The 27967-nt window shown below is 43.7% G+C and overlaps 1 protein-coding gene across 6 annotated transcripts in view; it reads left to right on the top strand.

The window, feature by feature from the left end:
• NALCN (sodium leak channel, non-selective) overlaps window positions 1-27967 on the top strand; it is a 274410-nt gene that overhangs the window by 211197 nt on the left and 35246 nt on the right. For all 6 annotated transcript variants that reach the window (XM_067016966.1, XM_059042399.2, XM_067016967.1 and 3 more), the window contains 10 exons: window positions 13846-13947; window positions 14359-14428; window positions 17700-17791; window positions 17879-18001; window positions 19978-20034; window positions 20275-20395; window positions 20491-20622; window positions 21565-21732; window positions 23873-23977; window positions 27248-27354. In XM_067016966.1, coding sequence (XP_066873067.1) covers window positions 13846-13947; window positions 14359-14428; window positions 17700-17791; window positions 17879-18001; window positions 19978-20034; window positions 20275-20395; window positions 20491-20622; window positions 21565-21732; window positions 23873-23977; window positions 27248-27354 — 1077 coding nt within the window. The remainder of the gene's footprint in view (window positions 1-13845; window positions 13948-14358; window positions 14429-17699; window positions 17792-17878; window positions 18002-19977; window positions 20035-20274; window positions 20396-20490; window positions 20623-21564; window positions 21733-23872; window positions 23978-27247; window positions 27355-27967) is intronic.

The following is a 27967-nucleotide window of genomic DNA, read 5'->3' as shown; positions in this document are numbered from 1 at the left end:
CTAAGTTCTGGGGAGCTAATGTCCAGCATGGTGACTGAAGTTCATCATATTGGATTGTATACTTAAAATTTGCTAAGAGAGTAGATCTTGTGTGCTCACCACATACACACACACACAAACACAGTACAAAAAACAGTAACTGAGGAGATGGACGTGTTAATTAACTTTATTGTGGTACTCATTTCACAATATATATGAATATCAAATCGTGTTGTACACCTTCAATGTACACAATGTTATTTGTCAGTTATAGCTCAATAAAGCTGGGGGGAGAAGTCGCCTCGCCCTTGACCATCTGCATTTTGAAAGGAGGCTCTGAAAGAAGGAAAGAACTTTAAGACCAGGAGATGCAGACTCGCTATCTTAATAGATGGGGCTGCCTTGATACCAAAGGGAGGTCCGATGGAGACTTTGTTTCTGTCACTCCTGATTTTCCTAAGTGTTTTGTTTTCATAGACTTAGAGTCTTTAGTTTCATCGAAGAGGTTCCTCCCCGGGGAGGCATGGAAAGAAGACCTGAGCTGGAACGTTTGGGCAAGTCCCTCACTGGTGGGCATTAGTCACATATTAGTGTCTTAGAAATAACTTTTTAAAAAATAACACATATTTGGGGAAAATAATACAAAACACATCCCAGATGTCAGGTATCTGGAGGACTGTTGTATGAACAGGGGAATCATTTAAATTTAAAGTTTGGAGGAGATGATCTTCAGGGTCCCCCAGGTGTAACACAGGATACTGGACTTAGTGTTAGGAGGCCTGGACCAGCGTCTGGCTCTGCTCTTCTATAACCTTAAGCTACTCACTTATCTGAGCCCCCGTTTTCTCATCTGCCTTTGTGGTGTAGACTTCCCCCAAAGGTCAACTGAAATTATCTGTTAATGAAGCAAAGTGAAATGTTAATACTTATTATGTGAGGGAAACCACCAGTTCAGGGGTCCTAACAATGTCTCAGAAGGGGTAGGTCAGGGGTGGATATTCATAAGGTTGGGGGTTTGAGTGTAAGTGTTTTTAGTGGGGAGGTCTGGTTGAGATTGGGCAGAATCCTTCATATAAGAGTTTAGGTCATTTTGCAATATGTACGAATACTGAATCATTATGTTGTATACCTGAAACTAATGTCATATGTCAGTTACACCTCAGTTTTTTAAAAAGAGTTTAGGACTCTTCAGGATATACAAGTAACAAGTCCTTGTTATTATCGACAGGTAACCATTACTATTCGGGGGAGGGCAGCACCCAGGGTGGGGGGCCAGGAAGAGGTGACACGCCTTCATCTCTCCACTGCCTTCAATGCTCTTTCCACCCTCTGGCGTGACGGTTCAGTCATCAGCTATTGAGATGGAGTTTGCACTTCTGATTTTCACTTACCTTCTTGATTTGGGGTGATTCTGAGAAGAGGGAAAATAAACGGTGACTCTGGGCTGCCATCTCTACTCCAGAAATCTGTTCTATTCTATGCCTTTTGAATTTTTCACCATATATATACGTTACCTTTAAAAAATAAATACAACTAAGTTTTAGAAACAGCATTCTTAAAATATTTAGGATTGATGCCTACCTGGGCGGCGTCTTGGCCCGAGTCTCGATGAGAACCAGTTAATCTGACAGTGACTGGTTTGTCCAGTTAATGACCTGTTGTCTAGAGAAAGGAAATGGCCCATTACTCTGTAGCTCAGATGAGTGGATTTTTGGAAAGTGCCTGAAGCTAACAGTGAAACTACTTAGGGTTAAGGCCTTAAATTCCTGGACATTCATTTCCTGGAATGAATATTCAAGTCATGTTGATGGAGAGGTCTTGCATCTTAGTATCGATAATTAAGCTGTGGGGTTACCAGGGGTCTCAGTTCTCAGGGGACCCACGTTTCCAAATATCCATCTTTCATTTGAAACAGCGTTGGCGTTATTCCAGCGAAGAGTGTGCTATATACCTCCCTGTGAACAGCAAGTTCAAGTCCACAGATGATTTCTACACATAATCATGTATAATTTGTATTCTTCTACTTATTTTATGAAATTAATTGTCTGCTTTGAAAATTGAAATGAACACCTGGATATATATGGGAACACTTTTGATGTGAAACAAAAGTAAGGCATTTTTACAGAACTTGAGAGTAGTGTCGCAAGCTTAAAGGCAGGTGACTCATTTGGCACTAATGGGCCAGACTTATCTGGAAAGGATGTCCCACCACCGAAATGATAAAATCCAGGGTTGCTATTAAATTCACTCTTATTTTGACTTCATCTACACCATTCAGCTCCACTAAAGAAAGCTTCCTTCAAAAGGCAGTGACCTTTACATCACATCAGATGAAATCAAAACAAAGAGCAGTGCGTTTCAAAAGCATCACTCCCTCTACTGAGATTTCTCTAATTTGAGGCCTGAAATTGAACAGAAATACATTATCATTCCTGCTAGGCTGAATACACAGAGAAATGTCAGAATAAAATAATTAAACATTTTACATTATTTTAGAAAGTGCCATCCTTTTGTAGTTTGCCATCAGCGTCTCATTAGCTAGGATGGATCTTTATAACCTTTTTGAATGCTCAGTCTGGTATGATATTTGTATTCTGATATTTGGATCTATGACATAATTTTCCTAGCCACACACTTCATTAATAATTTTTTGAATTTAGTTGAGTGCTACTTACTATTAAAAAATTAAATATATATAATGACATATGTTTGGTGAGTTTTTCTCATCATTTTAAGACAGTCATTTTTATTGATTACAAACACATATATTTCTGGACCGGGGTTTTGTGCCCTTCTTGACACTGACCTACAAAGGGCGCCTCATTCCTGCCCCAGGTCCAGTCACATAGAACATGCTGTGTTGGTGCAGTAGACATGGAAAGAGGACAGGATTTGCAGCCAACCACACTTGGCTTTAAGTGCCCTGAGTAGCAGTGACTCTTGGTCACTCTTGGGCTCAGCTTCTCCATCTGCCAAGTAGGGCTGTAGGTGACCTCATAGGAGTTAAGTGAGCATGTGTATCAAGTACTCACTTGGCAACTCCGTAGCCAAACTGAGTTATAATTCTGGCTCCATCACTTCGTGGATGTTTGACATTGGGCAAGTTACTTAATGTCTCTGCACCTCCGTTTTCTCATCTGTTAAATGGGATCTATAAATTTATAACCCCTGCCTTACAGGAGAGGATGAAACGAGTTGGTATCTGTAGGTGATTTTTCATTATTGGCAATAAGTTAGGGGAGACCCACAGCTGCCCCTGAGAGGCTGGCAGTTGACAGCTACCTTTCAAAGCTGACCCTCAAGGGCGTGGTGCAGCATCTCCACTGTTGCCCAGCAGAGACTAGGTCTGAGGGGCACAAAATGCTTTTGATACATGGGTGTACTCTTTGTCCAGGTTGATTCCAAGGTTTTTGCTCACCCAGCTGGAAGCAGTCTATCTGCTGCAGCTTTACACTCAGTTAAGCCTTGCTAGGCTGGATGACATCCTCGAGGTATCATCAGATCACTTGTTTAAATCATTTGCTGGATGTTTATTGGTGGATATAGTCCCGAACTAACAACATAGATTCCTCCGCCAAGGCTGGCATCCCCGATGGCTGGCGGGAAGTCCCGGGCTTGGAGAACTGTGATCGTCCTAGTGTCCTAAGGGCAGCTGTCAAGCTCTCCATTCTGCTTGGCTGCACCAGGAAATCAAACAGCCCTATCTCAGAAGCGGGAAGCCCGCATAGGCTTTGGCAGGAAGCCTAGTCAAACAGGTAGAGATCAGCATCTCTCAGGGACAGCCAGCAAAGGGAGAGGTGGGGGGCTCACAGGTGTTGGTGAAGTCAAGCCTGATGGACTTGGCAGCTGGAAGAGCCGTGGCGAGTGGGATTTAAATCCAGATCATTGGCTGAGAGCAGCTGGTGAGCAGGGCCGGGGAGCAGCTGGACAGAAGCTGTAACTGCCGCCACGGGCACCACGGGTAGATCAGTGACCGCTGGGGCTGAGACAAGCATAGCATCATCTTCTGCGTGGGCTGTCATACCTGCCTGGAACCTTCGGCGTGCACTTCCCTTGGGCGCTCTGTAACTTCGGGGTGGATGAGGGCTTAGCTGGGGGTGGTCCTTCATGGGCTGTAGGCTCAATGAGGGTGTTTCTCTTGGTCCACTGGCCTCTTCGAGGGCCCAGTTCTCCCAGCTCTCTCTCCCCAGGGTCTAGGACAGATGAACTGACATCTGGGCTCTACTCTGGGATGTGAGCATCTAAGTCATATTCCCCTGGAGGATACGGTGAACCTGATGCTGAAGAGACCGAGGAGATCACAGGAGTTTTCTAGGGGAAGGGATTCAAGTTAAATCCCAAAGAGTCCCTCCGAAGGCCACCTGTTCCGGCGCACTTCCTTAGCTGTGTGAGCAGAGGAGTTTGAGGAAAGGGGAAAGAGCCTGTTCATTCTTATTCTGTCCTCTCTTGTCTAGACCCAAGCTGCCGGTCCTCTGAAGTGGGCAAAGTACCGTGGAGTCTAAGAGCGCTTCACGATGCGGAGCACGGGCCTCTCACGCGCTCTGCTTTTTCCCACGGGGCAAGTTCTCCTTTTCAGATGATTGTTTCGTCCGTTAGCGCAGCAGTTCAGCAATTTTGGATAAGGTCGTGGGAGTTCTCTGCAGCTCTGCGTTCTGGGCACGGCTAGCAAGGCATGCACAGCGTCCCCAGAGCCCGGGGCCAGACTTGCCAGCTGCTCAGTGAGATGTGCCCCAGCCGTGGGAGGGGATGCCCGGCAAGACCCCGAGGACGAGAAGGAGGCTGAGACTGGGTCACATTTTTATGACCAGTGGCAAAAATAACCTGCAGTTTTAAGAAAAGAGAGTATCGGGCACTAATAGGCCATTATTAATGAACTGTTATTACCATCTGATTTATTAAATGTTTATTAATATAGTTACTGCATTTATAGATAGAAATACGTAGATTATTAGTATGAATATATTACTAGTAAATCATTAAATATTAATCAAATATTTAGTTTATTAAATATTATTGTAAATATTTATCTGTGACTCTGTTAAGGCTGCCTAATTGTTGATTTTCCTTATTAAGATTTTTCCGATACTTGAAAACCCTTGTAGATTGTTTGGAAGACCATTTGGAGATATAAAGACTAAGTAGATGGATGGAAATTAAGTGTATTCAGAGAACAATAAACTGAGGCAATAAGATCTGTGGATACACGCATCTGAATAAAACATAAAACGGTGCAAGTTTCAAGGAGGCGAGATGTAACTTAATTGGAACAAAATAATTATATTCTTTTTTTTTTTTTTTTTTGCTTTCGACAACCAAACTTCCTTTCCTTGAACTCTAGAAAAAAATTGTTTTATTGAGCTACAGTTAACACATATAACATATATTAGTTTCAGGTATGCAGGGTAATGATTCCCGGGGATTTGTATATATTATGAAATGATCCCCACAAAGAAGTCTAATCAATCTCCATGACCTTACGTAGTAAAATAATATATTCTAAAGATGTTTTCCTAGGTGGTACCTGATTTGTGGTAATCAAAATATATTTCATTGACCTAGTATATGATTTGTAGACTATTTTTAAGTAAGCCCCCAAAGTGACTGTAATAGTCCTATGGATTAGGAGAGCTGCTATTAAATTTTACCTAACAAATTCAAGGAGATATTTTGAACAGGTTTTTCTTTTACTATTTTATCATCGAAGGGTAAAGTGGCAAGTAATGTAGGAGAATACATATCTCTAGAAAAATTGGTTCATGCAGTTTATGCAACATTTGGAAAATTTCACTTTTGTTATAATAAAAAGTTCAGCTTTTGCATTGTAATTGACATTTTTCTGAGTCCATAGCAGGGTTACTAAATTCGAACCCCAGTGAATGGTGTGGGGTTTCAGACATTTTATTTGCTGAATTTGGATAGATGCACTAAAGGCCTGGATTTCCCATGAGGTCACTTTCCTTTTCACGTATGGTATCTACGTATGATAAGACGTAAGGCTTCTTTCATTTTTCAGTCTACGAGAGGTTCTAGTTGTTGGTGTATTTACATGTCTACGTATGAGAACGTGTTCATGAAAGACACAAGGTTGGAAGGGACTAATTCGCTGTCGCTGTTGAAGAGCCGTACTCAGGACGGGGCTGTGACCCACAAGGGAGTGGGATGCTTTACTGGGGCAGACACGCGGCTCTTCCCTCGTCGCAGCAAGAGGCCGGTACAGAGGCACTCGCCTGTTAGCATCACTGGATCCCTGCTTTCGAGGGTCATGGTGTCACTTGCATGGAGGCAGGTAAGAGCCCCTTCCAGGAAATACTCGTTATCTGTTCTCTTACGCAGTTCTACAGCCATGGTTTACATAATTACCACTAAAGGGCTATCTTCCTATTGTCTGTTGATGCGATTACATTATATTAACCACATCTGATAATACTTGACGAGGTACAGCTCAAGATTTGAGTAAAATCCCTCAAATTTAGTGTCCTGCAAAGCTACACCGCTGCTCCTTTAGATGGGTAATTATGTTTAATACCAGATAGTATTGTCGTGTAATCTAAGTTTTCTATAACGGATGAAAATAATTTGAAGACTCACAGCCCTCTCTCTTTCTTTACAGAAGGTACAGGCTTTTCCCACACCCTCGTTCTGGAACATTAAGAAAGAAAATGTGGAGACAGAGAAGAAAGAAACCGGGGACCCCCTGCTGCTGTTTCTATAAACAACTAGTGGTGTTTAAAGGCTAATAAAGCTCCAAGATCTCTCTTAGAACCATCACCTTTGGGCCAATTTTAAAATATTTTAGATGGAGAAATGTCAAGAAAAATAGAGACAGTTTCTTAAGACATGATTCTCTCCCCTCAACCTCCATAAAAGATTTTATATAAATATATGGCTGTCATATAAGGGGCAATTGAAATTCCACAGCACAAAGGCAATGCAGAGAAGAAGAAGAAAAAAAAAGAGTCAATCTTTCATATGTTTTTTTCAAAGCCTTGGCAAGAAACCAGGGGTAATATTTTTGCAACTGGGAATGTGTGTTTGCTGAAGAATATTCCCACATTTGAATCATCCTCAGGGGTCCTAGGCTTGTTTTACTTTCAAAGGTAGAGAGGGCACCACATTAACCCCAACTGGGAAAAGGAAAATGCCCCGCTGTAATTCTCCTCCGGGGAGCAGGGATAAAGGGATTACATATGCCTGCATAATGGAGAATTTCCTCACTCAGACAAGACAAAAGACTTCATTATTTTTCACCAGACACTTGAAGCCTTGTGTCTCCCGGTTCCAGAAGCCAAGAAGGCCGACCAAGTTTGTTTAATTTTAAACCGCTAGATGGAGTTTCTAAGGAACCGGCCTTCCAGGACTGGCCACTATGAAGAGATAAAGAGAAGATACTGAAGACCTTCATGCCACGACCCTTAGGGTCTTTCCCGTAAGGCGAGCGAGACCTTCCCTGGAGATCACAGAGTGTGTCTTCGATACCTGAGCTTTGCTTTTTCTCCAGGCAGCAAAGAAATGAACACTTTCTTCCTGAAAACATATCTCTTTGATCCTTATGTGAGACCAAAAGGCATCTAAACCCTCATGAAAAATTTAAAGTGGCAAAATAGAACTTAATTGAACATTTGAGTAATCTTCCTTCTGACTAGGTCTGTTCCCGAGTAGCTTTAACAATGGGTGCCTCTCATTTCTTATTGGCGCAGAGTATGAAATGTGCCAAATGCCTCAGTTACTTACTGAAATAGTAAATAACTGTTTAGTAGTTACATAACTATTAAATAGTTATTTACTCTTTCAGCTTGGCAGTAGATTCCTGTAAGACAAGATGCACAGTGACCCTGTTCCCAGTGACAGATCCAATCTCCTGTTTCAGAGATTGATTTCAGCTCAGCTTCATGCTGGCTTGCAAGTTTCCCTTAATAGCTCTCTCACAGAACATAGCTAAAGATTTATAAACTTCCTACTTGCAAGAAGCAATGTCTGGTTTTTTGTTACCGTTTCAGGGTCTCATCTATTTTAGGTGTGCAGCCCGCTTCTTGAGTGGTGTAGTATTCTAACTTGAGATCAAATTAAGATTATTTAAGGTCCCCTTTCGAAAGCATATCTCAAACACGAAAGCCTATTTCAAAGGCATATTTCTGCTTTGTGATGATTTCCGTGCTTCGTGAGCATGAAGGGATCAAAAAAGAAATGAAGACATTTGATCTTCGCAGAAGATGTCAAGGTTCCTTCGTGTAACAGATGTTTCTTGAGCGCCTACTGTGTACAAGGTGAAGTCATCGGTGACCAAGCAGAGAGCGTCTTGGAGCTGTTGGGAGCGCGGCGCGGGTGAGGAGCTGCAGGACCAGTGACAGCGCTGTGGAGGTGAGGCTGGAAGGGCAGGTTGGAAGCGGACCCTACAGGACTGTGCAAGTCAGGCTGAGCTTTTGGTCCTTGTCTTCCTCTGAAGAACAGCAGGACGTTGAAGCTGTGAAGGCAGTGGCGATGGCTGTATTCGTGGATCTATTGCTATGTTGCAAATACTCCACAACTCAGTGATTTGCACAGCACGCGGATAACCTCACAGTTTCAGCCAGGAAGCTGGGCCTGGCTTAGCGGGGTCTCTGGCTCTGGGTCCTTCACAAAGCTGCAGGCATTTTGACGGAAACCGGGCAGGACGCCCTGCCCAGCTCGCTTGCACGGTTACAGATGAGCTGGTTTGCCTCCTGGGCTGTCGGACGAATGCTTCACTTCCTCAAGGGCTGTTCCCGGGAGGGCGCCCTCACCCCTTTAGGAAGGGGGTCTCTCCAGAGCGCAGCTCCCAACAAGGCAGGCTTCGTCCGCAGAGCAAAGCCAGAGACCCCCGGGAGGAGACGAAAGCACAGCGTCTGCTGACCTCTTCCATCTCTTCTGCCTTGTGTTTGTTTAAAGCAAGTCTCCAAGTCCCACCCACACTAAGGGGCTGCACACGGGCATGGAAACCAGGCGGTGGGGTCATCGGGGGCCAGCTGAGAAGCACCCGCCGCCATCACACCATGGCTGGTCACTTCAGAAATCATCACTTTGCTTTTTGGGAGAGGAAGACGCTTGTGGAGAGACCGCTTGCGAGGCTGTGGTTCTGGTCCAGAGTGTACATCACTGCTGATCCGTCAGAACAGAGAAGCCTTCCCTTCCAACACAGATCTGTGTCCAACTTACTGTTCTGTCCTCCACCCTCTATGGAATGTTTTAACATCAGCCATGACACAGGACAAGAAAAGAAAGTCAACGATGGCAACTAAAATTCAAATCGAGCATTTATGTTTCCAAAGCGCTTTTGCACGTTCATAGTCCTACTTGACCCCTCCTACTCCCTATGAAGTCAGGAGCAAAGGTATCATTGTCACCACATCTTACATGTGGGGCACGGAGGCTCGGAGAAGGCATGTCACTTGCCTGAGGTCCCACAGCTGGGAAAAGCTGAGGTCAGAAGTGCGTGGTTCTAAACCATGTGTTTTCGCAAATCATCTTCTCCGTTTGGCCTCCAGACAGAGGCAGAACTTTCCGTTCGCTTCCGTGCTGCTGGGTGGAGACCTGCAAACCTCTGCGGCTTTGCTTCTTTGAACCTGAGGCTCGCGAGTTCTAAATCCTGCCCCCGTGCTCCCCTGGCTTCACTCTCTGTGCACCCCCACGTCCCCCTTCACGTATCCGTCCTGTCCATCCGTCAGCCCGTTCGCGTGCCGGGGACTGCGTTTCTAGGAATATGGGTTGGAGTGATGAAATGGTCCCTGAGAAACGTACAGTCTAATATTAAAGGGAGGTAACTGATGATGGCCAAATGCCACAAGCATTAAACAAGCTCGGTCAATAACATGCTGCAGGAACACGGAGCATCAGACATAATCCTTCTGTGCTTTCACGTCGGTGAAATATTTATTTCTCACTTGATGTTACTTATCAGAACCCATTCATATCAAAGTTTGTAATTATACGACGCACGTCAAAACGTGATGTGGTACTTCCTAGTCTGGGTTACGGTTGATGCTTGTATGTATAATGAAAGTGTATTTCCTTTTAAAAATAATAAAGCAATCTTTTACCATACTTGCGTGGGAACCTTGGCTCATTGCATTAGAGAGTATGTAGCCTCTTAGTAGCATCTCATTGTGCCAGATGGAAGAGACTTTTCTCCCAAGTTTATTGTTTTCTTAAATAACAAAATATTTTACATTTATCAGAGAATGTGACAATGGCTTATGTATGAGGCTGTCTTATCTATGCAGAAACCTCCTAACGTCGCATCCTTCCTACACCTGCTTCAAAGCCCGGGTGTCCTGAGGGTGGAAGTACTGTGCGCCTGCTCTCCCACACCCTTGCCCCCGCCAGGCCCCTCCTACCCCAGATCCATCTCCTTTTATCTGAGTTTCTTCCTGCATCCATAGGAAACTTCTTTTTGACAACTAGTCTCCTTGTATAATATAATTAGATTTTTCCCATATGTTTTTTTTTCAGATGGATTTATGTATCTGTAGAAAAGTTTTTTCTGTACCATTAGCTGTTTTTGTTGGGGGAAGGGGATTATTACGGACAAATAGCTAGTTATTAACTATAATGGATACCTTGCCTAGAAGAAGATTTTGCCTTTTAATTTTAGTAAGATTCTACCACTGTCCTTAAAAGGGGGGAAGCGTAAACCTTTAAGAGCCTTTCATGAACTGCCTTTCATGTGCCCCCCTCAAAAAAAAAGATTGCCTTTGCCCAATTTGCTATGAATATGACCCCCAGTTTTCAGCAAAGAAACCCTAGCATTTACCCTTAGAGTTTCCTAGTTTGAAAGACACCGGACATCCTCAAAGGAAAGAACGAGATGTCAGAGCATTTGGTCTGAGGAGAGACTCCGCAAGGCGACTGACTGCTAAATGAAGACAGAGACCGTTGGCCTTGGTTTTGGTACCAGATCTGGGGGCGAGGTGCTGGGGTGTGGGTCTGGCACAGGCCGTCAGAGAGTCACATTGAGCCCGAGGCTCCAAAGGGGACCGTTAACACCCGGGCGAGAGGGCCCCACCTGCCTGATTTCGTCCTGCTCAGATCACAGGGCACCTCGTTACCCCAGGGAAGGAGGAGGTGAGTAAAGCAGCCTCTGCTCAGAGAACAAGAAGATTCTGGCAGGGGCCTCTCGCCCAGGAAACGGAAGCCACCGAGGCTGACGCTCTGAAGCCACCTGTTACGTGTTCTAACTGGCCCAGAGTTAGCGAGCGTTTTCTTCTTTTTTTCCCATCGGTATCTAGTTTGAGATTGTTCCAGCAAACAGTGCTTATAACGTAGAAGGAAGTGGTAGGAAAAGGATAGTAAGGCAAATGGTTCCATATGTAACATTTAAGTGGCTGTCTTAGTCTGATTAAGCACGGGTTTTCTGATTGTAGGATAGAGCTAAAAAGCCAGCCCCCATCAACCCCGCCCCAGATGAGTGCAAATCACAGAGAACCCGAAGACTCACAATGGACTGCAAACATTCATGTCACGTGTATGGCTGAAACTCCAGCCCATTTGAGTATCATTTTCTGAATTCTCTAGACCCAACAGAAAAGAGGGAGCTGATCTTGAAGCCAAGAGGAAGAGAGGGGTTGCTTTCTCACCCCAACTTCAGCCACGCTCTTGGTGGAGGAGATGGAAGAGGAGGTATCATAGGGTGGGGGTAGGGGGACTTCCAATATGGGTCTGTCTCCATGGAGACCTGCTTGTCATGTTCAGTCAGAGGAGGGTGTCTCAGGTGTGGTCCCCACTCTTCTCCAGCAAGGATGCCCAGGCACCCTCAGACTGGGCTTTCGGGCAGACGCCAGCAGTTCGGTTTTCTTTTTAATCACAGGCAGCTTAAAGCCAGTTACATTCTATATACTTCAAGCATAGCAGGGACACCCAACTCAAACAGGTATTTTATAATCAAGTTGTATGTGTTTTGTATATAAGACCTATAGGTCTCATGTACTTTAGGAAAGAGTCTTGTGACAAAAAGTAAAAGTTACTAAGTGGTTAAAAGTCAAGTCTTTTTTAAAATATTGAAGTACAGTTGATTCAAAATGTGTTAGTTTCTGGTGTACAGCAAAGTGATTCATATTACACATATACATATATAGCTGAATCTTTTTCAGATTCTTTTCCGTTATACAATAGTTTATTACAAGATAATGAATATAGTTCCCTGTGCTATACAGTAGGACCTTGTTGTTTATCTATTTTATATGTAGTATTTTGTACCTGCTCTACAGGGATAAATTAGGAGTTTGGGATTTGCAGATACAAACTACTATATATAACATTGAAGGTTAAGTCTTGACTGTTTACACAAATGGCAAGGCTCTGTATATCTATGCCAGAATAACACTGTTCTCCAAATAGATTTTTTTTCAGAATGCCTTCATGATTTTCAGACCTTTCTCCAAAAAATAATTCATAATGTACATAATATGAGATCATCCTATACCTTTGTCAACTCAGCTGAACTTACAAATGCATCTTCCTCTTCGACCCCATTGCAGTCCTGGAAGTAGCACCGTCTCCATATATCACTGCCATAAACGCTTGTTGTCCAATAAAATTTTGACTTGGGTTTTATCTCAAAATAGTCCATGTTGCGCATTAAACTAAGAAGAGTGATTTGGGGGCATTATTTCCTGTAATGCATTTACACTTGTTGCATGTGTACGATTTCTCATAGGTATTCGTCGTAATTATGTTCGCTGGCATCAAAACCGTTTTTAAGTACTTGAAAATACACATGATATTGTAAGAGATGCTGTTTTAAGTATGCTGAACAGACATAGATCTTTTTCTCGAAGATCTTAACTCTGAGACAGACTAATAATATAACCCAGAGCCAATCTAGACATGCAATTTAGGAACCATAAATACGAAAGTGTTACGAATGCAGTGACAGAAGTACATGAACACATATGGTGTCAGAAAATTTGCATATCACAAAATCATTGCATTTTAAGTCTATGAGTTTTCTTCAAGATCAAGGCCTTTTCCTCGCTTTACGGATAATGAAACGGAGCCCAAAGATCCCTCAACTGGTTCCTGACAGTGTCGCCTTGGAACACAGGTCTCTTAACCACGATTTCTTTTCTTTCCACTTCACTACTACATCAAGGGAATTCCTGTCATTTCCAGTTGGAGAGAGCTTCCTGGAGAAGAAATGTTGTTTTCTCTCCGAATCATTCACACCACAGGTGTTGAGTCACCCAATTGTCTTCACTCCTTAGCAAATCTAAAATTAACACAAGCCTGTTTATGGTTTAAAGCGAACATGTTTCTAAAAGTCTTCAGAGCTTTGTGACTACAAAGAAAGTGGCAACTGGTTACCTGTAAGCCGCAGGCTTTCAGCTGGCGTTTCTCTAGGTATTCATTCAAGCTTTAATTACTTGTCTTTTCTATTAGTTTTGTGCCTCTAACTTTACCCTTTCCTAGCGTTCTGCAAAATCTCCTTGGAACGTATATATTCCATCAGCCCGGGAGCCTGGGTGGACAAATCCTTCCCTAAGGGCTTTTATTAGAAACCTCCCTGTCTAAATTGAAAACCCGCATCATGGGTACCTGTGGTTAGGCTGGCCCTACGGCTTACAGAATCCTGGTAGAGGCTCTTCTGTTTGGGGTGGGGATGGAATGGGGACACGTGGGGAGGGGATTGTTCTCTATTTATTTTCCAGCACCTGTTCGTGACTATGACCGTTCTGTTTTGAAAGTGTTCTTGACACAGACCCTAAAGCTCATTTACATTATTGGCAATGTGTCATTTGCTGTACTTTGTCTTATCATTGGTGTTTCCTTAAGAATAAGAAGAATAATGAGCCGTTATGCATTATTCATCCCAAGTGTACAAATCAGGCATTTATCTGAGGCTCCTTTTTTTTCTAGAGCTTGCACTCGACAGCGCATGCTGAGCGGATCATTTGAGGGGCAGCCGGCAAAGGAAAGGTCAATTCTCAGTGTGCAGCACCATATCCGCCAAGAGCGCAGGTAAATACACCGGGAGACAAGGCTGCAGAGAAACGAAGGAAGGGAGTTTTACAGGAAGCATCACTGACCCCAGCCCTGGTCAGGAGGCAGGCCCCGGTTAAGAGCTGAGTTCTGTTTGCTGATGGCAACAGTAATAAAACTCACAATCAGATTCAAAGAATCAAAACATCTTTCAAAAACCCTTCCCTTGGTGATGATAGCCAAATTCTCCCTTTTAAGATCAGAAGGAAAAATTCTGAATTTTGTGAGATGAGATCAAAAGCAGGTGGATAGACTAAAACTTTTGCTACAGAAAGAAATAGTAAGCATTTGTGATGCTATCGGGAGTTATTTCGTTTTTATGATGGTCATTGCTTAAAAGCCCAGATTTGGTCTCAAGATGTGTTGATCAGTTGCTTGTGATTGTTTTAGGTCACTAAGACACGGATCAAACAGCCAGAGGGTCAGCAGGGGGAAATCTCTTGAAACTCTGACTCAAGATGTAAGTTCTAAGCAGTGCTTTGGATTTTGGAAGTGTGATTGTGAAAACGTATTTAAATGGTTGCTTAGACAATTCCAGCACCTGGGTTCTTCTGTCACATTGTCAGATCTGCTTAACACTCCATACCAGAAGGAATCAGGAAACTCAGGAAGCAAGCTAAATGGCCAGGTACGGAAAAGTGACCATAAACTGTAGAAAAATCTGGACATCCTACAAAGCACAGATCTTCATTTAGATAGTAACACGAAAGTGAAATATCAGATGCATTTGACTGAAATTAAAGACATTTAAAGCATTTAATGGCAATGAATCACATCCATAACTTTAAATATTTACTAATTTCCAAATGCAGGTCCGGCGTCTATCAGTTCAAAGTTCACATACTAGGAAATGGAATTTTATTTCTAGAGGAATTTTTCTGTCAAAGACTGCACAAGATTTCCCAAGAATTTCTTTGCTCTTCAACTCTAGGTCATTCATTTATTCATTAACTGACACAGTAAAATATTTATCAACATTTATGATGTGCCAGGTCCTGTTCTAAGGGATGAGAAGTAGCAGGGAAACAAGACAAAATCCCTGCCCTGTAGGAGCTTACATTCTAGTAAAAGAGACAAACAATAAGCAAGCAAACAAATATATCAGTATAATCCTTTCTGGGTGTGATTTTTATTTAGTCTCCATCATCTCTTCATTGCTGTGGCAGGTTTGCTCTGTACTACAAAGAAAAATCAAATAGCGTAAAGAAATCAAAGGGGGTAAGTAGAGTCACGGATGTAGAAAACAAACTTATGGTTACTGGGGGATAAGGTGGGGGGAGGGATAAATTAGGAGATTGGGACTGACATATACACACTACTATATATAAAATAGATAACTAATAAGGACCTACTGTACAGCACAGGGAACTCTGCTCAATACTCTAATGGCCTATATGGGAAAGGAATCTTAAAAAAAAAAAAAAGAATGGACATATGTACATGTATAACAGATTCACTTTGCTGTACATCTGAAACTAACACAACATTGTAAATCAACCATACTCCAAGAAAAAGAAAAGAAACCAAAGGTGGAGATTTGGGGGCAGGGAACACTAGAAAGGAGGGTGACACCTCTGAATTAGCCCAGAGACCCCAAAAAAGTGAAGGAACGAACCATGTGAAATTCCAGGGAAACCAGAGGAGGCAAAAGTCTAACCTGTGGGCTAGACTCGCCAGCAGTGAAACCATGCCGACATTACCACGAGAGAGTTGGAAAGGACATACTAAATACTTATCATTAGTGAAGCCCTGATTAAGATATAGGTGTTGAGTCTGGATAACTTGGCTAAGAAAGCAGAGTCTTGAATGTTCAGAGCCAAGGAGGGCATTTGAGAAAGCAAGAGAAAGTTAGCAAGGCTTAGGGTTTTTGTTTTTGTCTTTTTCACCACTTTACCTCTTACTTCTGAAGAGTTTCTGGCGTTTTCGGCACAGTCCATCTGCTTTCAATCTGCAGAAACTGCCCAGTCAGGGTACACTCTCCTCATTAAGTGTTTCAGGCGAAACTGAGGATGGAGGAAGTTGGTGATGAGGACACCTGATATCACCATTAACAATATGCGTGGTTCTAATTGGCACAAACATCTGTTAGCACCATGGCTGTTAAGCCAGAGCTCTGTCTGATGTAATCTACCATACGGTCAACGTGGAACTGTGATCAGATCCAACACATGACCTGCGTACTTAGGATTTGGGGGTCAGGCATATTGCATGGAGACGATTTCTAGATGAAAATTCAGAGGCAACAGTAGTTCAAAGCGCTTTCCTTCAGTGAGATTCCATAGAAATGTGGGGTCTACTTCAAGCATCAGATTAGAACATGGCTTTGAAAATGTGTGTTGAAAAATGCACAGAAAAAGGCCCAATTTGAAAAGTCTCCATTCCAGAGGCTTAATTCTTCTTTAGAGACTTTTTATTGTATTTTCTACATAGACATATCACAAAAATCCATACCCCGTCTTCTCCATAGCAAAAGGCCACGGGGTTCTGCTAATTTCATAAGAGATCTCTCCTAGTGTCTTTTCCTCCAGAATAGAAGCCATTTAAAATAGGGAGCTTGATCTTTGTCACTTATTCCAAATGATAGAAGATACAGATCATTACATCCAAGGAATGCTTTTCTATAAAGTCAATCCAGTTAGTTGAACAATGGTTCTCCATCTTCTACGGCAGCGGCCCCCAGCCTTTTTGGCACCAGGGACGGGTTTCATGGAAGACAGTTTTTCCACGGACGGGGTGGGGGGCGGGGGGGGATGCTTCAGGCAGTGATACGGGCGACGGGGAGCCATGGGGGGCGACGGGGAGATGCAGACGAAGCTTCGCTGGCTCGCCCGCCGCTCACCTCCTGCCGTGCGGCCCGCTTCCTAACAGGCCCCGGACCGGTACCAGTTCTGTGGCGTGGGGGTCGGGGACTCCTGTTCTGTGGAGTAAAAACCAGAGTCAAGATCCTAATGCTCCACCTTCGGCCATCCCGCTGGCCTCAGCTCTTCCTGTTCTCCACCCCCCTGCGTCCTGGCTGTTCCACCTGTGAACACACAGACCCGCCCCTCCCTGGAAGCACACATTTCTCCAAATGTCCAGTGACCTGCATCCTCCTAGTCTTTGCTCAAAGAACGGCTCCTTACCGAGACCTGCCGTGACCGCGTGCTCTCTGTCCTGTGTCCCAGGGGTCCGCACCACCCGTGCTCAGCCCGTCGCACGGCAGGAGGTGAGCGGCGGGCGAGCGAGCGAAGCTTCTCTGCCGCCCCCCGCATCGCTTCCCATTGCTCGCCTTACCGCCTGAAGCATCCCCTGGGTCTGTAGAAAAATTGTCTTCCACGAAACCGGTGCCCGGTGCCAAAAAGTGTGAGGACCGCTGCTCCATCCCCCTCTGTTTTTAACCAGAGCACTAGACCTCTTCTAACATTCTTATTTATTTTGATTTCATTTTTAATCTGTCTCCCCTGATGAGAACATTAGCCACACAAGAGCAGGGATTTTGTCATTTTTTCCCCTTTTGCCGCATCCACAGCACTACAACAGTGCATAGCACATAATAGGTTCTCAATAAAAGTTTTCACTGGAAAAAAAAAAATACCCTTTTGGGGAAAAAAGAATATCCTCGGTAAGATGACTGTGGCCGTTCAAATATTTAGAAAGATATTTATTTCCTTTTTTTTTTAATGGTCATCTTCGGAGAAGGACTGTCAGAAAAATCTCCCACGTTGCTGTGTCCCCTTTCGTTTTATTTCTAGCATTCCAATACAGTGAGATACAGAAATGCACAAAGAGAAGACAGTGAAATAAAGATGATCCAGGAGAAAAAGGAGCAGGCAGAAATGAAAAGGTACGGGCAGGGCGGTGTTTCGAGGCTCTCGTTTGGGGAAGGCAGATGTGCCCGTAGCCTAACTCTGCCATGATTTTCCCGGTCCAGGAAAGTGCAGGAAGAGGAGCTCAGGGAGAACCACCCGTACTTCGATAAGCCGCTGTTCATCGTGGGTCGGGAGCACAGGTTCAGAAACCTCTGCCGGGTGGTGGTCCGAGCTCGATTCAACGCGTAAGTGACTCCACTGCAGCCAGGGCTTTGGCCCTGAGTCGTGCAAACGGCAGGGGGAGTTGTCATCCAAGGAAGAAGGATTGTGTCGTCCTGATGGGGTCAGCAAATAAACCGCGGGCTAACTGACCCTGCTGCTCTTGGCTGGGCGGCCGAGCAGGTGGGAAACAAACAAAGGTCGCAAGTAGTTAACATTTATAGAAAACACACGTTTATGAAGCACTTCACAGCCATTCTTATTCGTTCAGGCGCCCGAGGCGTTTATAGCAGAGTTGTTAACTCCATAGTTTATTTTGGAGACAGTTAACCAAGGGGAGACGGAATGACAGAGCCGAGGTCACTGCCCGCATCTTCTTTTAGACCTGCTGTTTCTTTGTGGTCAAAATACCTTAATTCTAGAATAGTGCAAAATAGGAATCAAGCTGACTAGTGCTTCTATTACCAACTCTTACGAGAAGAAAAACCCACTCCCTCCCCACGTGGAAGAAATGCGCGAGAGGCTGTCAGGGTGATCAGCCCAGGGGATGCTGCACTTGGGACAAGCCGGGCCAAGTTTAGCAGGCAGCCAGTAGAGGAGGTGGGATTCTTGTCACGCCTAACTCTTGAGTAAATATCCAGAAGACATTACGAGTCTGGAGAAGGTGTGAAAACGTTCCATTCGGTAGTTGTACCTTCCCCGCTACCATCGTTAGTAGCATACGTAAGAGCATTACTGTATCTTATGGGCTGAATTGTGTCCCCCCTGGTCCAGAGAAATTCAGATGTTGGAACCCTAATCCCAGCCCCTTAGAATGTGACCTTACTTGGACATAAGGACTTCAAAGAGGTCATTAAATTAAAATGAGGTCATTCAGGTGGGCCCTAATCCTATATGACTGGTGTCCTTATAAGAGGAGGAAACTTGGACACAGACTGCTATAAGGAGGGACAGTGTGAAGACGGCCGTCTGCAAACCAAGGAGAGAGGCCTGGAGCAGATCCTTCCCTCACAGCCTCAGGGGGTGCCAACGCTACTGCCACCTTCAACTCAGACGTCCCCCTCCAGAACTGGGAGAAGATAAGTGTCTGTTATTTAAGTCCCTCAGCCTGCAGTCCTTTGTTACAGCGGCCCCAGGAAACGAAAACATTCTCCTAACCCCTCAGGGCTGGAGGAGACCTCAGGAGCCGTTTGGGGTCATTTGTGTCCCCGCTTCTCCAACAGAGGAGGGCATTTAGGTCAGCTGAGGGTGAGGGCTTTGCTCAAGGACGCCAGCTAGGGCCCTCTCTGACTGCCAGTCTACTGTTCTTTCTGCTGTTCTAGAAAGACCTTCGCAGTTTAAAGCACCTGAGTGATGATGATTTAAAACCCCGAGTTTTCACAGAGCATCAGTAAGAAGAAGCTGGCAGTGTAGAGTTGATTTGATAAGTTCCCAAATTGGGTTTTTCATCTGAAATTATCCCATTGGCTGTCTCCACGTTTACATCTAATTGCTAATTCTTGAAGACTGGTCATGGGCTTCCTGAAAGTAAAAGTTATAAATCCCCACCCCAAGAAATTCTGTATAAATTACTCCACACGATCACCGTTAAATACAGAGTGAAGAATTCTATTTAATTTATGAATATTTAATTAAATAATTAGGAGGAACAGCTCCAAACTGCTAAGGCAAAGACTTTGAACGTTTTTAAATGGAAGTCAACATTTAATTTTGTAATATCCTTGTCAGGAATTGTTGAATGGCGTCATGAATTCTAAAATCAGGCATTTTGAAAAATGTAAACTTTGCTTTCCTAAGCATCAGTTGCGAACTCTTCTGATTTTTCTTTCATCGAATGTTCTCTGCCTTCCAAAGTCACACACAGTTAACATATATCATAGCAGACATTTTGTAGAGGATGTGAGAGAAATTTTAGGTAGATGAGATGTTTATACGTACTCTGCTGCCGAGTTACAACACGCATGCTGCGTCCCAGAGTTTCTGTGTTTGTTCTCTCTTACAGATCTAAAACAGATCCGGTCACGGGAGCTGTGAAAAATACAAAGTACCATCAACTTTAGTAAGCATTACAAACTCTGTTTCCATGCACATCTGAAGTTTCCATGTACTATTTTATGACTCATAAAAATATACAAATTCCCTTTATTTTCTTGTTATATTGTGCTGTGAAATAAACGATTGGCGATTCATATAAAAAGAATGCCAGTCACGTTTATAGAATCACAGAGGCATCGTCTCTGACTTTCAGCAACCTTTCCTAGAGCGTTTGCGTTTCTCAGTTTTGTCTGGTCTTTGGCAGTGATTTGCTGGGATTGGTGACTTACCTGGACTGGGTCATGATTATCGTAACCATTTGCTCCTGCATCTCCATGACGTTCGAGTCCCCCTTCCGGAGAGTCATGCACTCACCCACTTTGCAGGTACTCTGCCGAATCTCAGCTCGCAGCTAAGCGGAGAAGCGCTGGCCTGCGATTTTTGCATTCATTGTGACCAACCTGCCTTCTGCCCGTTTCAGATCGCCGAGTATGTGTTTGTGATATTCATGAGCATTGAGCTTAATCTGAAGATTATGGCAGATGGCTTATTTTTCACTCCAACTGCTGTCATCAGGGACTTTGGTGGAGTCATGGACATATTTATATATCTTGTAAGTCTTCAGTTATTTCCCGAATATAAAATGTAATGGTTTTGTAAAAATCTCCTGCATTTCTTGGTACAGGAGTGAGACACGTGAGTCACAGAGGTTTAGGTGCCATTAACTGAGTTCCTAAGTAGAGCAGTAGTTTAGTATGGGCAAATAAAGGGCATGCCTGTAAAATCTAAATAAAAAGCATTAAAAATATTCGTGGATATGGTTCAGATACATCAACCACATTCCTGTATGCGTAAGACATACATTAATGAGGTCTAAGACAGCAAATCTAGTTTGCACACCACAATTCTTGTGGCACCTGTACTAAAAAAAACAAAACACCAACTACATTATATAAGTGATCAATGAGCCGCTTATCGCTAAAAGCAAACTCGAGAGAGTATGCCAATTCCAACACACAAAATACTAGGCCAGGGAAGGCAACCATTCAACCGTCTATTCAAACTAAATGGGGAAACCATAGGAAGGGACTCAACGAAATTTCTTTCTACATGTCCAAGAAGGCATAAAATCAGTGTCTTTTCCAACACAGCAAGGAGAACTGTGACCATTAACATGTAGCATGTTGAGATCATTCACAGAGTACTCAGGCTAGTGTGAGGTTTAGTACCCTTGATCAAAGGAATTTCAATCCCGCTGACTTCTGCGGAGCCTCCAGGATGTATGTTGAAAGAAGCAGGAGGCACTGGAGTACCCACACCGCAGCGTGGGCACGCCCACTTCAAACCCCCCGCAAACACCTGATGACGTCCTTTGGGGCTGCTCACAGGTCTGGGTCAAGTCCACAGAGACGAGTTGCACGTACGCCCAGTGAATGCTCGTCCCACGTAACGCGTGGCGGCTCTGCTAAAGGAAACCTGGGGCCAGCTGGCTCACAGAAAATGTAGATAGTGGAGGACAGATTGCATAAATTCTAGAGATTCCTTTTCCCTCTAGGTGAGCTTGACATTTCTTTGTTGGATGCCTCCAAACGTGCCTGCGGAGTCGGGGGCTCAGCTTCTACTTCTTCTCCGCTGCCTGCGGCCTCTGCGGATATTCAAGCTGGTGCCTCAGATGAGGAAAGTTGTTCGAGAACTTTTCAGCGGCTTCAAGGAAATTTTTCTGGTACGTCACAGTCACCCTTTGCTCCTGGTTCACGGAGCCCAGCTCTTAATGTAGCAAATGAGGGGACGAAGTGAGTCTCGCTTGTTGCCAAGGTTAAGTCTGCCATTTTGTTTATTGCCAGAAGATTGTCAAGGTACTAGCAAAACACAACACAGGTTCAAAACCTTCGCCCATGGATGCTTCTGGCTTATTGGTATACTTAATTCAACAAATATTTTTAGTAAATTAAAGGGAAGCCTTCTGGAAAGAACAGTGGAAGGAGAATCCGAAGAGAGAGAATTTTCTGACACTTCCATTCCTAACTCTTGACCCTAACTTATACTCTGGGTTTTAGTTGCCCCATCTGGAAATTAAGAAGAAGTTTCAACACCATCGAATTCACAAACGATATTAGGAGTTAACCCACTTAGGCCTGTAATCTCATTTTCTATGTTCCCAAATTCATATAGAACAAAATTTGGCTTTGATCTTTGGAGTGTTAACATAAAACAACTCTTCAAAACTGTAACATACAGGTATACCCTACCTCAATATACAGTAATGAACATTTAGAAATATGATTGAGGAGAAAATATACGTTTTAGTCGGGCAAATATTGATTTAGGGTCTTCTAAGAGCAGGGCTGCAGATAAAACAATGAGTGAGAGGCTCTTTGCTCACAATCTGTTAAAGAAGAATCTTTGCCCTACAACAAAGGAGTGATCACAGGATTCTTTTTATCATTAATGAGTTCTGCTGGTGCACGGAAAACATGAATTAACTTACTGAGCTAGTTTGATGTCTTGCTTTCTAGAAACACACCTATAGTGAAAAAATAGCTATAGTTGCAGTTGATTCTAAGGTGTTTTAAAGACAGACTGTTGTGTTACTATAGGCATATAGCTGCTAATACATTTTTAATTTTTTATTTTATTGAAGTATAGTTGATTTACAATGTTGTGTTAGTATCCTGCTAATACTTTGTTGAAGCTCTGTTTAAAATTCCATATTCTGGGGACTTCCCTGGTGGCACAGGGGTTAAGAATCCGCCTGCAAACGCAGGGGACATGGGTTCGAGCCCTGGTCCGGGAAGATCCCACATGCCGCGGAGCAACTAAGCCCATGCGCCACAACTCCTGAGCCTGCGCTCTAGAGCCCGTGAGCCACAACTACTGAGCCCGTGTGCCGCAATTAATGAAGCCCACGTGCGTAGAGCCCGTGCTCCGCAACAAGAGAAGCCACCGCAGTGAGAAGCCCAAGCACCACAACGAAGAGTAGCCCCCACTCACCGCAACTAGAGAAAGCCCGTGTGCAGCAACGAAGACCCAACACAGCCAAAAATAAATAAGTTTATAAAATTCCATATTTTTTTTGCACTAACGCCATAACACTGTGGCTTTTCCCACAGCTGCAATTGAGGGAAAACAGAATAGCACCTGACAATGAATGTGTATGCATCTTTGAGCCCTGATACAATTTAGAAGATGATTTATTTGAGCCTTGCTTCAGAGGATGTTTCTGTGTAATTTTAGTATCTTTAAGGGATAGGTTTAGATTATTCAACCAGTAGAGCTCAATCATTTGTTCAGTATTTTGGCCACTTTTCTCTGCTGAGACCAAAACAGTCATCCAGCAGAGGGGAGCCCCAGCCAATTACCAGATTTGCTTCTCAAGGCTGATGTCACACCCTGTGTGTGCGGCACTTTGATACGCCCAGAGCCCTCACGCTTGCAAGAAAGCAAAGCCACTATCCCCCTTACGTAGGCTCTGCTAACAGACACGTGAATCCATTTTGAGAAAATTTGGGAACGAGAATTATTTCAATATTTTTCTTTTGTTCCATTAAATAAAATAAAGCCAAGCGTTGATTTCAAAATCAGAAAAGTCCAAGTCATGTCAAAAACACCTTAGCCCATTTTCTTACATGGAAGTCATATGTTTTAATTCTAAAAATTCGAAACCTGTTGTTGATTTCCTTCTTTTAACATTCCAGCTGGGCTAATTGAATGACCTGGGGGGGAGAAGTTAAAAGGTAGCATCCAGAGACTGTGAATTTCATACGATGTTATCTGAGAAGTCCTGTTCATAATCACTGCTCAAACCAAACCTACTGTTTATAATTTTTTACCAAGAGATTTGCTGTCTCACCCATTTCTTTCAGGTCTCCATTCTTTTGCTGACATTAATGCTTGTTTTTGCAAGCTTTGGAGTTCAGCTCTTTGCTGGAAAACTGGCCAAGTGCAACGATCCCAACATTATTAGAAGGGTAAGATATCCTTTCTGTCTTCTGGGATGAAAATCAAGAACGTTTACCATCCCTGGGTAGCCATGTGCTGAGGCTGCTTTGTGAACAGAACTCTAAGAATACTCTTCCCATGGACTCCCTTTGCTTAAAGCAGGCAGTGTGTCTCTTCTGGCTGGTAAAGGTTTATTAGATTAAAACACATCTCAGGGCTTCCCTGGTGGCACAGTGGTTGAGAGTCCGCCTGCCGATGCAGGGGACGCGGGTTCGTGCCCCGGTCCGGGAAGATCCCACGTGCCGCGGAGCGGCTGGGCCCGTGAGCCGTGGCCGCCGAGCCTGCGCGTCCGGAGCCTGTGCTCCGCAACGGGAGAGGCCACAGCAGTGAGAGGCCCGCGTATAGCAATAAAATAAAATAAAATAAAATCACACCTCAGACAGTCCTGTTCTTCCCGCCTATTCCGAGGTCAAAGCCACTGTTGACATCTTGCATATAGCCACCCAAGATTCCATGTGAAAACTTCCCCTTTAGGTCCTTCCCTAACTCAATCCTGCCTCTGCTGTGACCTGACACTCATATCAGCAAACAGCTCCCCCAAAATACAAAAGGCAAAGTTTGACTTCCACACCCGTTCTTATGACTTACCCACTCCACATTCCTCTGTTAGGAAGGCAGGGCCTTGCATTAGCTCCTAGGCGCCCAGAATCTTCCCCATGAAGACAACTAAGACTCAAGCTTGAACCAAGCTTGAATTCTTTCGATTCTACTTTTTTTTTTTTTTTTTGGCCGCACTGCGTGGCTTGTGGGATCTTAGTTCCCCAACCAGGGATCAGACCCGGGCCCCGGAAGCGAAAGTGCCAAGGCCTGACCACTGGACCTCCAGGGAAGTCCCTCTACTCTTTTCTTTCTCTTTCTTTGGCCGGCGTTATAAGAGGAGGCTAGCTTCTGGAACAGCCCCAATATGTCAGTAGCTGAACGTAAGGAAGTGAATATATTTACTGCACGTTGAGTAATCCCGGCAGCTCTCCTCCACATGACCACCCAGTGGCTCATATGCTTCCTCTGTCCTGTGTCCCTAGCCTTGGCTGTCTTCAAAGTCTTCTCTGTTTAGCTGGCAGTCAGGAACAGAAAACCATCTCTGTCTCTCAGAGGACGATAGGCAGAGCCTAGAAGCAACGCGTCTATCTTCACCCCACATTCCACTGGAAAGAGCGTGGCCTCCCCAGACCGAAGTGAGGCCGTGATGTGTCGTTTCGTGGTGTATTTTGTAGCAAAGGGGGCGGGGTTTGGTTAATAACCAGCCAATCTCCGCTGCACCGCCCACTGTCGCATTCTCTTAGAATCCTGCCCGCTGCTACAAGCAGGTGAATGGAGTGAACCCCGTTCTGCTGACGTATAAACTAGCAAGAGTGTCTCCTCTTCCACCCGGGTAAAATAATGCTGAAGTCTCATTAAAATGCATGTCTCCAAAAGGGCTACCAGAGCTGAACTAAAACACTTATTCCCACATTTCCAGCAAATATGGCTGTCTAATATAAATTGTATACTACTGTGACATTTCTACATTTTGAGGCTTCTAATTATAAAGCTTAGTAGCTCTCGAATTTTTAGAAAATAGAGGTAACATATTCGTCCAGTCAAAATACATTATCAGTCATGTTAATAATGAGGTTTTTCAGGAAGACGCAGAGCAGGAGAGACAAACTTCGGACGGGCAGACCTTCCGCTGTTTCACAAGGTATCGCCCGGTCGCTGCTTCCTTTAACTCCCCTTCCCAGAGGTTCCAGGCATTGTGATAAACCTGACAGGACATGCAAGGAACGTGGTATAAAGGTCACGGTGAACCAAATGAGCTAAATGAAGGCATTAATACTGAGCTGATGCATTAGTCCACAAGCTGATGTAAGGAAAGCAGGGTTATTTTAGGTCCGCCCTGAATAGAGGCCAGAAAGATAATAACCATATTTCAAGATGAAGCCTCCTAGGAATAGTGGATGATTCAGGGGAGTAATGATGGCCTAAGAGCCTTGTGACTTTACACTATCTGCTCATACCCAGCCCAAGCTAAAGAGTAACGACTTGTGTAGGGGACGGGGGGGCACACGGTGGACAGACAGACGTACAGACACCATGAGGCATTTATTCTTTTCCACAGAACAATGAGGTCTCTGTGGGAAGCTCATAAGGAAAGTCTAAGAAACCTTAGCCATCAGAAGGCCATCAGGAACAAGCAGAATAATTGCAAAACAAATTGGCATAGTGAGAAGTGGCCCGTGTCTCTGTATTTGGACGAATTCTTTTCTCGTCCTAACATAAGAGGCCAAAGCCAAGCGTGTCATGTGGATGAAGGGGATACTTCAGTGTACCTTTAGAAGAGAAGAGACAAACCCAAGGAAAAGGGGAAACTAGATACCCCAACATTTGGATCACACAGCTCACGTTTAAAGGCCATGAAGCTTGAGTTGTTGGTGCCGTGTCTCCGGTTGGGATCGTATAATATGCGGTGTTCGATGGCTGGCCTTTTCACTTAGCATAATACCTTCAAGGTTCATCCATGTTGTAGCATGTGTCAGTACTTCATTATTCTTACGGCTGAATAATATTCCACAGTATGGATAGACCACATTTTGTTGGTGTATTTGTTGACTGATGGACATTTGAATTGTTTCCACCTTTGAGCTATGGTAAATAATGCTGTTTATAATAATAATGATATAAACATCCATGGACAAATTTCCACGTGAATATATGTTTCATTTCTCTTGGGTAGATACCTAGGAGAAGAATTGCTGCGTCCTGTGGTAACTCTAATTATTTAAGGACCTGCCACACTATTTTCCGAAGCGGCTGCACCATTTCCCATTCCCACCAGCCGTGTATGAGGGCTCTAGTGTGAGGATGAAGATTTCTGCACATCCTTGTCAAAGTTTGCCCTTTGACTTCTTGATTAGAGCCTTCTTAGTGAGTGGGAAATGGTATCCCATTGTGGTTTAGATTTGCATTTCCCTGGTGACTAATGACGCTGGGGTCTTTTCGCGTGCTCATTGGCTGTTTGTATCCCTCCCTTGGAGGAATGTCAGTTCATTGCCCACTTCCTAACATTTTCAGCATTAACTTTCACCTGCTTATCTCTGAAGTCTTTGTTACTATTTGCTGAGTAGCGTTGCACATCTCTGCTGTTATATAAAAGACCTCTGTCATTCTACATGAAAAATGTTTCTTATCTTTTATCTTTTCTGACTTCATTTTCTGACCAGGTTCTTTTCCTCCTCCTTTTATTTTTTTTCCTGTTTTAGGAAGATTGTAATGGAATATTCAGAATTAATGTAAGTGTGTCCAAGAACTTAAATTTAAAATTAAGACCTGGAGAGAAAAAACCTGGATTTTGGGTGCCCCGTGTTTGGTAAGTATATCAGAAAAATATCCTGAAGAATGCTGTATTTGTCAGCATAAGGGGTTTTTTCCCCAGTTTTATTGAGAAATAATTGCCATACATCACTGTATAAGTTTAAGGCAAAGAGCATGATGGTTCAATTTACATATGTTGTAAAATGATTATCACAGTAGGTTCAGTTAACCTCCATCACCTCATATAGATCCAGTTGAAAGGAAAGAAAAAAAATTCTCCTCGTGATGAGAACTCTTACTATTCTCTTAACAGCTTTCCTGTGTATCACTCAGCAGTGTTAACTATTGTCCCTATGTTGTACATTACATCCCTAGTATTTATTTGTCTTATAACTGGAAGTTTGTACCTTTGACCACCTTTCTCCACTTCCTCTCCTCCCCTCACCTCTGGTAAACGCAAATCTGATCTCTTTTTCTATGAGTTTAGTCGGGGGAGGGGGTTTGCTTTTGTTTTTGTTTTGTTTTGTTTTTTTAGATTACACACACAAGTGAGATTATACGGTATTCATCTTTCTCTATCTGACTTATTCACTTAGCATAATGGGCCTTCATGGTCCATCCCGGTTCTATGTAAGTATATCCAGTATGAGGGTTTAAAGCAGTGTAAT

This window comes from Kogia breviceps, chromosome 16 (assembly GCF_026419965.1).
Source record: "Kogia breviceps isolate mKogBre1 chromosome 16, mKogBre1 haplotype 1, whole genome shotgun sequence".
Classification (NCBI taxonomy): Eukaryota; Metazoa; Chordata; class Mammalia; order Artiodactyla; family Physeteridae; genus Kogia; species Kogia breviceps.
Note: the sequence above shows the minus strand (reverse complement) of the source record. Positions and strands in the feature narration are given on the sequence as shown.